At 43.3% G+C, this 12,894-nt stretch overlaps 4 protein-coding genes across 4 annotated transcripts in view; 2 read left to right on the forward strand and 2 right to left on the reverse strand.

Annotated features, from left to right (window-relative positions):
- The first annotated feature begins 4 nt into the window (after window positions 1-4).
- On the forward strand, window positions 5-5,353 carry LOC135351731 (telomere length regulation protein TEL2 homolog). The gene is made up of 14 exons (XM_064550816.1): window positions 5-303; window positions 450-715; window positions 778-837; window positions 893-1,040; window positions 1,705-2,018; window positions 2,198-2,582; window positions 2,632-2,720; window positions 3,048-3,139; window positions 3,281-3,469; window positions 3,858-4,001; window positions 4,052-4,151; window positions 4,201-4,357; window positions 4,986-5,184; window positions 5,245-5,353. Exons 1-14 carry the CDS (start codon window positions 47-49, stop codon window positions 5,248-5,250), a joined length of 2,406 nt encoding a protein of 801 aa, XP_064406886.1. The 5' UTR covers window positions 5-46; the 3' UTR covers window positions 5,251-5,353.
- LOC135351742 (zinc transporter ZIP13-like) lies at window positions 5,269-6,587 on the forward strand. Its single transcript, XM_064550830.1, has one exon. It carries the CDS (start codon window positions 5,335-5,337, stop codon window positions 6,481-6,483), a length of 1,149 nt encoding a protein of 382 aa, XP_064406900.1. The 5' UTR covers window positions 5,269-5,334; the 3' UTR covers window positions 6,484-6,587.
- Window positions 6,519-10,277, reverse strand: LOC135351752 (ankyrin-1-like). Its single transcript, XM_064550840.1, has 7 exons — window positions 10,067-10,277; window positions 9,666-9,925; window positions 9,004-9,277; window positions 8,357-8,551; window positions 7,998-8,121; window positions 7,345-7,790; window positions 6,519-6,930 (listed from the first exon to the last, which is right to left on the reverse strand). The coding sequence occupies exons 1-7, from the start codon at window positions 10,155-10,157 to the stop codon at window positions 6,707-6,709; spliced, it is 1,614 nt and encodes a 537-aa protein (XP_064406910.1). The 5' UTR covers window positions 10,158-10,277; the 3' UTR covers window positions 6,519-6,706.
- Window positions 10,278-10,962: 685 nt separating this feature from the next.
- The window catches only part of LOC135351727 (transmembrane channel-like protein 7), a 6,757-nt gene continuing 4,825 nt past the window's right edge, over window positions 10,963-12,894 (reverse strand). Inside the window, exons 11-17 of the mRNA XM_064550812.1 lie at window positions 12,616-12,713; window positions 12,442-12,549; window positions 12,304-12,379; window positions 12,118-12,251; window positions 11,796-11,954; window positions 11,429-11,507; window positions 10,963-11,373 (exon numbers count right to left, since the gene is read on the reverse strand). Coding sequence (XP_064406882.1) covers window positions 11,203-11,373; window positions 11,429-11,507; window positions 11,796-11,954; window positions 12,118-12,251; window positions 12,304-12,379; window positions 12,442-12,549; window positions 12,616-12,713 — 825 coding nt within the window. The 3' untranslated portion in view covers window positions 10,963-11,202. The remainder of the gene's footprint in view (window positions 11,374-11,428; window positions 11,508-11,795; window positions 11,955-12,117; window positions 12,252-12,303; window positions 12,380-12,441; window positions 12,550-12,615; window positions 12,714-12,894) is intronic.

The raw sequence follows: 12,894 nt of genomic DNA on the forward strand, positions 1-12,894 counted from the left end.
GACAAGTGGGCATTATTTAGAACAGTACACACCCACGTGCTTCGTTATGGAGTCTGAGCTACTCCAGTTATCAGAGTCTCTTGAGTCTTCCGAGGCCTCAGCAGAAGCTATTGAGAGTGGGATCAGATATCTGAAGGCTTTGAAAAGCGGGAGGGGTCGATTGGAATCATGTCACAGCGCTCTGTGTGTAGGTATGCTGGCTGGTATCAAGTCTGGGGGGTCCAAGACTGCCTCTGATCTGCTCAACTGCTGTGGTACCAAGGCAGCCTTGAGAGTGGTGTACTCCTGCATTGGACAATCTGAGTAAGCAATGCCGTCTGTGTTTCAGCTATAAGGAGCACAGCCTTACAGTAATCAAGCTTATTAATTTATTAGCTTTTATAGTGTATGCTTTGACTGTCCAATATAAAGGTGTGTGTGATTAGTTTAAGCAGTCCTGGTTGGTACAGGTTGTCTGCTGCTCTCTGGCTGTCTACAGAGGTGCAAGCATTGCTAACATCCGGGCGCCTCACTGCCTTGTTCAGAGATGAGCTCAGCCCCGCCCCCCTCTCAGCCGATCTAGAGCAGTTGGTGGGTGTGGTTTGTAGACTACCGGACACACTTTCCAATCGCCTCGGTCGACAACTCTCTCCATCTTTGCTGCCTCCACAGTACTTTAAAATGGTCGGACTGAGTATTGCAGATTGTTTAAAAGACGTTGCGGCTACCTCAAAATGTAAGTACAATCACTTCTGTACTGTAAAAAAATAATTTATAAATGTGTATTTGCTACTGCAGGTGAAAGTGTAGTGTTCTTGTCTGCCCTAATAGGGACAGCTTCTGTGTTGGGACAGAAAGGTGAGCTGGCTTCAGGGAAGTTGATTGACTGTTGTTTATAGAGCCATGCTTGCAGAGCCTGTATTGGGTCCTCTCTTGTCGCTGCTGATCGATCATGTGACCCGAGACCCTGTATGGGGGCGTGTCTCGCAGTCCCTCTTCTCACACCTCCCAGCGGCCGGACTAGAGGGAGCTCTCGAAACAATAGTCAGCACAACACCATCGTGAGTTGAACCCTTGTAGCTACTACTGTGAGACTACTAGCCAGACATGTAACCTATAACAGACACTTTTGGGGAACAAAGTCAAAAATTTTAGGATTTTCTGAAAGCTTAGAAAAATACCTTTCAAATGGTATCATCAAAGTTCATATTTGAGAGATAAAAGTATTTGTCAATTCAGCCGTACCATGGATTATAGCCCATGGTCCGAAGCAGAAAAATGACAAATTAGGGCCCGGACAAAATTTTGGATTGAAACACACCATTTTAATGGACATTTTCTAAGCTTTCAGAAAATCCTAACATTTTTGACATTGGATCAACTGTACTCAAGTTATGGCTGTTGAAAGATGTTCAACTACACTTCCACCCCCTCCGTTTAATCCATATCTTTCAGCTGCGAATTCTGTGGATCCAAAGTCAAAAATTTTACTGAAAGCTTAGAAAAATACCTTTCAAATGGTATCATCAAAGTTCATATTTGAGAGATAAAAGTATTTGTCAATTCAGCCGTACCATGGATTATAGCCCATGGTCCGAGGCAGAAAAATGTCAAATTAGGGCCCGAACGAAATTTTGGATTGAAACACACCATTTTAATGGAAATTTTCTAAGCTTTCAGAAAATCCTAAAATCGAAATCTGTCTGTTGTGTGTTCCTCACCCAGGTCCCTCCGCCCGTCTCTCCTTCATTCCATGTTAGGAGATCTCGTCCTGATTAACCAGAGGGCAAAGTTCATACTAACACACAAGCTAGTTCTAGTCAGAGTACCGTCCTCTCCCAATGCCGTCTACAATCTGATTGGCTATCTATGGTCATGTGATATGCTGGGGGAAACGCTCAAGCTGGCTTTGGGGGTGTGGTCAGATAGTTCGGCTCTCAGACATATGGCAGACAGACAGCACTTGTGGATATCATCAGTTTTGATGTTAGGGATTAATTGCTTTAAAGAGAGCGATAAATTTGAAGAGTTCAAACCCAGTGAGTGCAATAAAATAATAGTGTGTTATTATTACTAGTGTGTTAGTACTAGAGTTGGCTTTGTAACTAGAGTTCTGATGGTCTAAATTCAACAATTTTCTGATTTTCTGAAAGCTTAGAAGAAGCTCTGTCAGATGCCTATAATTTATAGCTTCTCCTCACACACACAACTGTTACAGAGCTTCAACGCCTGACTATGGTCGGTATGGAGGCCCACATAGCCAGCCCAGTGGAGGGCCTACGGAGGACAGGGATGGCAGTGGGCCAGTTCATCATGAACACACTTCGTCCCATGGAGATAGACAAACAGTTGCAGTTCGAGTATGAGGCTACGGCAGATGTGAAGACACTACTAGAGTTGTCCAGACCAATGACTAAGATTCAAGAAGGGTTGGAGAAACTGAGAGAGGAGAGAAGTTACATTTGTGAGGGTGGTGGAGGTCGTGACATTTGTGAGGGTAGTGGAGGTCGTGACGTTTGTGAGGGTAGTGGAGGTTGTGAGGGTGGTGGAGAGAGGTACGGAGGAGGGATGGTCAAGACTGTGGATTGCTCAGACAGTGATAGGTGAGATTCTTAATAGTGGTTTGATTCTCAGCTATAACTTACCACACAGTGATGATGATCTGAAGCCATATGATATGAGCGATGACCCTGTCTCGAATGTGCCACGCCCACCTCAGTACCTCCGCACACTCATACAAGGTAGCTATCACGCCCACCTCAGTACCTCCGCACACTCATACAAGGTAGCTATCACGCCCACCTCAGTACCTCCGCACACTCATACAAGGTAGCTACCAGTGCAATGACTATCCTGCGTGTGCATGCGTGTGTGTGCGTGTGTGTGCGTGCGTGTGTGTGCGTGCGTGTGTGCGTGCGTGTGTGTGTGCGTGCGTGTGTGTGTGTGTGCGTGTGTGTGTGTGTGTGTGTGTGTGTGTGTGTGTGTGTGTGTGTGTGTGTGTGTGTGTGTGTGTGCGTGCGTGTGCGTGTGCGTGTGGTGCATGCGTGTGTGTGTGTGTGTTGCTCCAGGTCTGCTCTCAACCAAGGACCCTCTGAAAATGGAGAGCTCATTAAAAGCTGCTGAAGAGCTCATCAGGAAAGAACCTTCTGATCTGTCAGAGGTGAGAGAAAGCTATGGAATGTTTTGCGCTGCTTAAGATTGTGGTACAATTTGTTTCACCCAATTTACATTATAATAATTATTGAAACAGAAATTGAGCAGTTTTATGATGTAATTGTGCCGCTGATATCTGCATACGTAGGTTTGTGTTGAGCTGACCAAGATTCTCCTCCACTTGTCTGACCTTTATGCTCTCCCGAACTTTGTGAGCACTCGACTGAACTCTCTAGTATCCCTCAGTGTTAGCCGCCCTCGATTAGTAGCCCCCTTCCTCACAACAGAGTTCTATGGCCCTAACTACAACCTCAGACAACGAATGGACTTGCTTGAGGTTTGGATATGATAGTAATGTGTGTGTTCAGAGGAGGTACGACACGGGTACCTCGGGTAGCTCGTCACATGCATAATTCAACAGTAAAGTCATTGCTACATGTGACTAATTAACTCAATGTTACCCTAATCGAAGTACTCGTGTCGGTATGTATTATAGAGCTCCGAGCTATAGCATTGTTTCTGATTACTCAACCATTAATTTTATAGAATGTCTTGTCTTGTCTAATTTTGCGCCAATCAGTTTTCATTGTTGCAATATATTCATGGTATTTGTAACGTTAAATTAAACGGCCATAACTTTAGTTTCTTTAATCTAATAATGTTAATTTTAGAATTTTCTGAAAGCTTAGATCGATGTCAATTAAAACTCATGTTTTTCTCTCTAGGTGATTGCTACATCGGCCCTGGAGCTGTCCCAGCCCCGCCCACCTAGCTCCAGTGGGCGTGGCACTGTACGCCCACCTGTGAGGAAGGCGTGGGAGGAGGTGATCCAGGAGAGGTTGAAGGCAAAGACACGTATCATCTCAAAAGTATGACCAAAAATTAATTGATGCTTGTTGTAATAGGTTCTTTGTCACAGGGTCGTGTAAAAACACCTCCTACTGCTACCCCCAATCGTTTTGCTGACGTTGCACCGTTGTTCTTTTTTCCTTTGATGTCTAGTTACGACTGTCCCCAAGGTACGCCCCCTCACACCTCACACACCCTCACAACTCACACTCTATATAGGTACGTTGGACTTGCTCGGACAGGACAGTCTGTTGCTAGGTAACCTCCTCTATACACTGGGTACGATCATGTATGCCGCTAATAACACACCAATATCCCCGGCAATGGGTGTGGCCCTACTGGACTTCACATGGGCTCTCAGATATCACAGTGCAGTGTAAGCTAGTGGTCTTGTTGTACTTAATTGTCAGAGGTGAAATTCTTGGATATAACTTTGTTTCTCTGCCTAAAAGCTTATTGTAATTAGTTGGTACTTACCATTAGCACTACAGCACCATTATATAGTTGTTGTCCTCTGTCTAAAAGCTTGTCGCAATTGCTTGGCACTTACTTCTTATACCATTAGGTTATTGTATGTACAGTACATTAATAGTTAGATCATGGACATGAGTTGGCTGACTAGAGCTCTAGCACTTTTATATCATTTGGTCTCAAGCAGTCTCTAGTTACTGAGACTATAAGCTCATACATAGTTTACATGTCATACATATATCATCAAGAAATCCTAATGAACTCTTGATATCATAACAGCTCATGTATAAGCTCATACCGTATAGCGGGTATTTATTTTGTATGGTGGAATTCATGTATTTCGTATTGTAGAGCATCATACGATAATTAAATTATTCTGCCGCAATAGGTTCAACGTCACTATCCTGAGCTGTACAAAAAATACGAAATATTTAAATAGATAGTTCATACGAAAATTGCCCGCTATACGGTACATAGTTCCCACTAAACACACTGCTAAGTGTTTGTTGGATATCAATATCTTCCCTCTGCAGGTATGTACGTCAGGGCGTCCTGTACTCGTTAGCCATGCTCGTAAGTGCCACGCCCACTCACTCTCTCCGCTCACAAATGGAGGGTGGTTTGGGGGAAGCCCTACAGTGGACCATTGGAGTAGCCTCGGATGATGCAGATGTGCAATGTCGAACACTAGCCAGCCATGTGCTCAGCTTGTCCCAAACTAAACTGAAAGAGGTAGTTGCTGTTTTTGCTTTTATTTTACATATAATATCTGTATGTTTTGTTTACCTGCAGGTATAAAGAGTGGACTCTTAGCTATAGCAAATAAACAACATCTGGACAATCAATAATATCTCATTGTGGTAATACTGCGGATTGGCAATCATGAATATCATTAAAAGTACATGCGTGGAAGTGAACAAAAGCTTTTGTTGCTATGTACGTACATGTATCCTCCATGGAAAATGTAAAGTACAGTATATCTTAAATAACAAGATGGGATGTGTCCTACTACTGCTGTGTTTGCTACTCTGTGCCGCATCCCTCGCTGAAGCTCACATTCATTCACAGAAGGTCCATGTCGATAGAGACAGGCTTACAATGAGCACATGGTTGTACGCTTTGCTATCATCTGCTTTAGTGGGAGCCTGTGGCGTGTTCCCTGTGTTCCTGAACCGATGGATACAACTCGACTCTAGTTGCAAGGACAGTGTTGGATTCAGAGCAATTCTATGCTTTGCAGTCGGTGGTTTGCTAGGCGATGTGTTTCTACATTTACTCCCCGAGGCCTGGTCGGACCCGAGCAATCAGTACATAGGCCTGTGGGTAATGGCCGGATTGCTGACGTTTCTAATCGTGGAGAAGGTTGTCAAACATACGGAGATGACAAACAAACAGACTGAACTGGTGGAAACGGATAATTTAGTGTTGAACTCCAACTGCAGTAACAGTGTCAATACTACTCACAACGGAACGTCGTTGAAACAGAACAATAGTTTCAAAGATTCACCTCCAAAACACAAGAACATTACTAAAATCTCTCAAGTGTTCGACAAAGATATTAGTGGATACTTGAACCTTGTGGCTAATTGTACAGACAATTTCACTCATGGTCTGGCCATCGCCGCTAGCTACGTTGCAAGCCCAATGGTCGGCCTCCTAACAACTGTTGCAATACTCTGTCATGAGATTCCACACGAAATTGGAGACTTTGCCATTCTCATCAACTCTGGTTTTAGTCTGAAAGAAGCAGCCAAGGCACAGATGTTGACAGCTACTGGTGGTTTGTTTGGTGTTGTTGCTGGTCTTACGGCTGAATATCTGAGCAGTGTATCGTCATGGCTACTACCGTTCACAGCAGGAGGATTTCTGTACATAGCTCTGGTTTCCATTACTCCAGAAATAATTGAAGTGAAAACATTTAAACACCTCATCTTGGACGCATTATCCCTGGGAGTGGGTGTAGTTGTTATGGCTATGGTGACCATCGTGGAGAAAACAAGTTGTGACTATGTTCCATCTCATTATTTGTGATATAATTCAACTGTTATATTTGTATTCAACCTGAATTTATTTTTGTGTCATTTATTTTTGTGCAATTTTAAAGTGAAAAAATATATGTACATACACTTCATAAATCTTTATAATGAATAAACAGAACATAATTATTATAATAGCTATAATGATATGTACAGTATACTTATATAGACGAACATCAAACACATAATTGGTCCATTGCAGTTGGGTGGGTGGGTAACTACAAGGTTCCTTTGTTAAAGGGGACTTGCCCCTTGACCTCCACGGCCTGTGCCTGCACTGCCACTCGCTTGATATCCCCTCCCTCACAAATGTCCAGGATGGAGCGAACGTATGCCTCGAAGTCAGGCTCCAGTCCTAGCTCAGAGAGCTGGTCCATCTTAGAGGGCCCAAGACTCTTGCGAAGGTTCACTCTGGACAACTGTTGCAGAGACAGTGGAGTGTCTACAGGGAAAGACAAAACAGTTACACACTTGTACACATACTACTGCAACAGTGGAGTGTCTACAGGGAAAGACAAAACAGTTACACACTTGTACACATACTAATGTGATATTGTAGTCTAATGCATACAGAAGCACACACACACACACACACACACACACACACACACACAGTAGAGGGGGTATGGGTAGTAACTTCCATAAACAAAGAATCCCTAAACTAGCAGTCACAGGAACCAAACAATGGCAGGCTTCACAGTACAAGTACAGTACCAGGAACTGGGCAATAATATGTATTACTTTCATCTATTATTTGTACACCACGTTAATGGAATGCACTTTGCTAATTATTGACTATATGCACTTTGCCACTAGCTGGTACGAGCCTTAGGGCTATAATGGACTATATAATCACCTGCCATCCTGTCGATACACTCCTGGAGTGGGTGGGGCAGTAACTTCCTATCCTCGTCCCCCAACTTTCCCCCGTATTCAATCAGAAGAGGTACAACACGATAGAACTTGTTTCTCAGTGCCAGCCCGAGTGGAGTCAGTCCTTCCTTGTCAGTTGCCTCTAGCCTAGCTCCCGTGTCGAGCAGCACTAACACGTTCTCCTCGTCCCTCGTGTTGACGGCAACGTGGAGAGCCGTGTAACCATGGTGATAGTCTCGTATCTCCGTGTCAGCGCCGAGTCTCAATAGAGTCGCCATTGTGTGCAGTCGGCTTTTAGTAGCGGCGATAATTAGAGGGGACTGCCCCCAAGACTCTTGGGCATCAATGTAGGCCCCCTGTTTGACAATCTCCTCGGTAATGAGGGAGTTTCCCACTGAGGCAGCAAGATGGAGAGGTGTCACTCCAAACCTGTGTGTTCAGGTGTGGGTTTATTGGCTTGTTGTAAAAGCTCTCTTTGACCGCCCATAAGTTGAGTTAGGATCAAATAAATGGAGTGTGTGTAATTGACTACAATAACGTTAATGGAAAATAAATGTATCCATACAGCCACACACTTTTAATACGTGCAAATTAACTTATAACATTTGTGTAGCTATCCATTATTTACACCCTTACTTTGTCTCCATGGCAACAGAGGCACCCAGTTGGACGAGGAGTCGGAGGCAGTACAAGTGCTGGTAATTAGCGGCCAAATGAATAGGAGCATACCCATCCTTGTCACGAACAGTCAACTTTGCCCCTGTATTATATAGGAGAGGAAGAGTAGACAAGGGAGAGAGTATAATGGTGATAAATCACATGTGTTATGCTGAGCATAATGACGACATAATATCTGTGTTTGTACGGGTGCATAGAGGGGGAAAAACCCTTCCATAAAAAGAGTGGGCGTGTCACCAGTATCTTTTACGGTGCCTCCTCACTCAAACTCAACTCGCTTCTACCAACACAGTACACACATTAATACAATCCCGTACCTGATTCATACAATATCCTGACACATTGCTGATGGCCCCTCATCACGGCTGCATGGAGGGGAGTCCATTTCTTATCAGTGTATGTTAGTGACAGAGCTCTCTTCTTGTCCACAGAGTCTAAATGATACACTAGATCGGTCGTTCGGCCCTCTTGAGCTGCCCAAAACACGCAGGTAGTGTGTGAAGCTCCCATCTCTCTGAAAATAGGCTAACAATAGCAGTGATCCACTTTATACTCAGGTAGGTACGTCAGATGGTTAGTTTGTTGACATGCATGATGCAAGAAATCTCTAAAGGTCGTCAGCTAAGAATATTTAATTTGTCATGTGATGGAATACTCTAAAATTATTATCCAATAAACCGAATTTTCAATTACGGTCTATGAATGAGCTCTCCCCTGCGCATGCTCAGTACAATCAGCATCAACATCAGTGGAAAAACATCATTCTACAAAGTAACCAGTGTCATGTAAATTGATTAGAACAGTTCTGTACACTATCCTACATGGTCCTATATATAATATATACAGGTAGTTGGTCTTTTATGCTGGCAACTTCAGCTCTTTGCCTTTCATGACTGAAAAATGAAATTTTGAAAACAACAAATTAACACACAATAAACACGTTGCATATAATGTACACAGTAACTATTAATGAGAACACAATTACCTTTGGTGATATAGAGATAGAAGAAATCACAATAGAGGGCAGTCTGCACACAGCCAGCCACAATGGCAATCCAATCGTAGAAATCCTCCATGTAGAATCTATAGCCCCAGTTGATAATGTACAGAGCACGGTAGGCCCCGAGGGCAAAGAGGTAATGAGAGGTGATGGTTTCAGCCTCCCCTGTCTTAGAGATCATGTATAGCTGGGGCATGATGGCCACACTCTCGAGGTAGATGGAAAAGGTCCATAGAATCTGCAGAATGTGTGGTGTGTGTGTTGTGGGAGAGAGGGATGTGTATATATACAATAGGGAAATTAACTTGTTGGTGTACAAGTAATCTGCTTGTGATGTGTATAAGAGCTTGTATTATTGGTCAGCTCAAGGCCTTATGCCGTACTATTAACTAGAGTATCCTATCATTTCATCTAGAGAGAGCCTCGTTTACCTTTAGCCTTAAAAATAGCTTCGTGTTTTACTAGTAGTTGGGAACCTTTGCAAAAATTGACTACCTTGTCTCTGGCCTTAGCTCCAACATTAGGGTGATCAAAATTGACAAGTAAGCTTACCAGCAGCCATCACTATATACTATATTGTTCTAATAGTATGCCAGCTGGACACTGAGAAATCCCCCCACCCCTACCTCCATCGTAGAGAAGTCGTGGTTAACGAGCAGGGCCAACCCCACGGCTGGTATGACGAGGAACTCGGCCCTGAACGTGTCGTGGTTAGAATCGTACGTTGCCTTGAACTTGAAGAAGACGAGGTATAGAGTACCGAAGGCCGTCCCCAGGAAGAACACCTTCATGGTCGTGTTGTACGGAGACACAAAGTTAGTGAAGAGATCGAGATACCTTGTTGTGAAAACCAGAGCAAACAGAAGTTGACTCTTCCCAGAGATACCTACACAGAGGAATTAGCTCATAATTATACATGCTGTAATGTCGTGATTGTATCCAAGTAATACACAGTAGTCTGAAAGCTCTGTGTATGTGTACTCTTCTGGTTTTGAGGGAAGGTAACTGATTGTGTCATTTTTTATACCTGCACATGATCTTGTCCTCCATATCTTTGCTATCAGGATAATGATGGCCAGTAAGTGGGACAGGTCTCCCACTAGTCTGAAGATGTTCATGGCAGCTCCAGTACTTGGCTTGGATCTTCAACAATAAGCTTTGTGTCTCCTCACAAACAAACACCAATAGAAGACGTACACGTGGCGAGATAGCTGGTCTGGGGGTACTCCATGATTTTTCCTTAATGTGGCCCCCAGACAAGCGAGATAACTTTCTTCGTGTTTTATTTGAAGAAATTCGGCATGTTATTATGTTACGTGCTCAAAGGGTTAAATTTCAGCGTGGTAACAAAAAAGTGCCAAGTCAACATTTAATTAATGCTGAAACAGTAGAGTGAAAAAATGTATTTTTGTTCCATTTGCAAGCGATTCTTGGTCTCCCCAATACTAAGAATGGGTGTAAAGCAACTGCACGTGCCAAGATTATCCTACAAATCTCTCTCAAGACAAGAAGAGAATCCCATCCCCCAACAATCATACGTAACCTCAGCCACTAACGAGTCTGTCGTCATTTATAGGTGGCCTACAATGCGTCACTTTCGCTTCGTCTCTCGCTTCAAGCTCTACCAAGTCTCGACGATGTTCCTCCTCATACCTCCGCTGTGTTGGTGGTACAGCACTGGGGTTATATCCGGGCCCACCCTCACCTACGCTACACTGTCCTCCGTGGGTACAGCTGGAGTACTGAGTGTCCTGAGCTACTACTTTACTCGAGTGGCCGGGGAGATGGCTGTAATTGGAGACAAGCTTCGAGTGTCCACACTAACGTTTATGGGAGGAAGACGAAATTTGGAGTACCCATTATTAAGTGTGGTACCGTTTGCCGATTCTAATGTAGGCGGGGCTGTTCAGAGATTAGAGGTCATCGGAGAAAGAACTCACTTCATGTACAGTTTGAGATATGGACGTATTGTTAACAAAAACATATTTGAGAGTGTGTTAGGTATCACAAATAATGATTAAATTTTTATTATCACATTTCACACACATACTTATAATGAATATTAACGAGCACACAACTAACACTACTGTGAATAAAAAATATGAGCAAATTAATGAGTTAAAAGTGTCACTATAGTAGATGAGTTTATTCTTGAATGATGAGTTACAGTTGGGACACGAGCTCTACAGTGCCCACACTGCTATTACGCACACGCTCCATCCTCGTCTTGATGTTGTCCTGATCTATGTAGCTCAAGTGAGCCTCCTTGGTTGCAGTGACTCTACTGAGCACATCGTCCAGAGTACCCACTATGTGGGTCACATTCGCCCCCTCCTACGAGCAATAATGTAAGGGTGTGTGGTCTCAACTGTGTATGGAGTGAACTTACCAGGATGAGCTGTTTCTTGATAAGCTCAAATCTCTTCTTTCTGGCTTGTAAGGTCACTTGCTGAGCATAAATTATCAACCTGAGAAAGCAACACACTAGACTTAATTATAGTTATAATTATAGGTATAAATTATTGTTGAAATTGTTGGATTTCTACCAAACATCATTAGAAAGTTTATTCCGAGAGCTGTTAAATGCATCAATCAATTTGAAATTGGACAATCTGAACACAAATTACGGGCTCTCAAAGATAGCTACCAAAATTTGGGGGAAAACGCAAGATTACCATTGTTATGCAACTGTCAAATTATACAAAATATGCTGCAAATACAATCAACACTGTAACCATGACTACACTGACACTCACGTTAGAAATACGAACACAGGTATCAGGAACCCAAAGGAACCGAAATATTCGAGAGCTGCTCTACCAGAACAATCCTCAATGTCTGCAATCAAGTCGGTGATGATACTATACATGTACGTACGCCCACGGAATGGACCGCAATTACTGCTGGGACGCAAACTGTGGGAGGGAGAGGGGGAGGGGCTATAACACAGCAGCTATATAGAGCAGTCACTGAACAATTATTGTGAATATAATTCAAACTTTGCTTACACCCGGTTTATAATTTCTGTAGTATATTATGGTCCTAATTTGTAAAAAAAAAAAAAAAGCAGTATCGTACCTTGCAATGGCGAATCCTATAACAATGATGACCATGAACAGAGTGCCCAACATCAGAGCAATGAAGACGAAGTTGGTTCTCGCTGCACGAAACGACTTGCGCTTGGTCGGGACCAGGTTCCAAATCAGACTGTACTGTAGGACACAAAATAATTATCAATAATTATATTGATCGGGAAAAACTAACTTTTTTGACGTAAAAGAGCAGGAAAGTGGTGGCTAGAATGATGGCGGGGGAGAGGGGGGTGAAGACAAATCCAAGCCTGCAATGCAGAGGTTGATCACATGATAGTGTACACAGGTCATGTGACTACTAACGGCTTACCATAGTAAAGCCTGAGTGTAGATAAGGTCCAGTATGCTCTTGGGAATGTTGAAATTTGCCTTGCCAATTTTCTCTCCAATACCTTTCCAGCGAATCCGTGAGATGACACTGTGTGGGCGTGTGTGTGTGTGTGTGTGTGTGTGTTGGTGTGTGTGGGGAAGGGGAGGGGCTCACTTTCTCCCTGTTTCCACGGCAATGGCTGAAGCGGATGTGATGATGAAGTTAGTGAGGGCAAGTTTGTAGAACTCTTGTCCAATGTAGGTCTCCCAACACTGTGAAAAGAGATTAAAGGTAGATTGTGCTGATTTCGGAGAAGTTGCTTTCTCTTTAGTACATTATTGATGTACGTCTACAATTTTGTGTACATACATGTAGCGTACGACATCAAAAATGGAAAGATTTGGGCCCGAAAGAAATCATTGATCTAAACACACCATCTTCAAAGAGCTACTA

The sequence above is a fragment of the Halichondria panicea genome, chromosome 17 (genome assembly GCF_963675165.1).
Source record: "Halichondria panicea chromosome 17, odHalPani1.1, whole genome shotgun sequence".
NCBI lineage: Eukaryota > Metazoa > Porifera > Demospongiae > Suberitida > Halichondriidae > Halichondria > Halichondria panicea.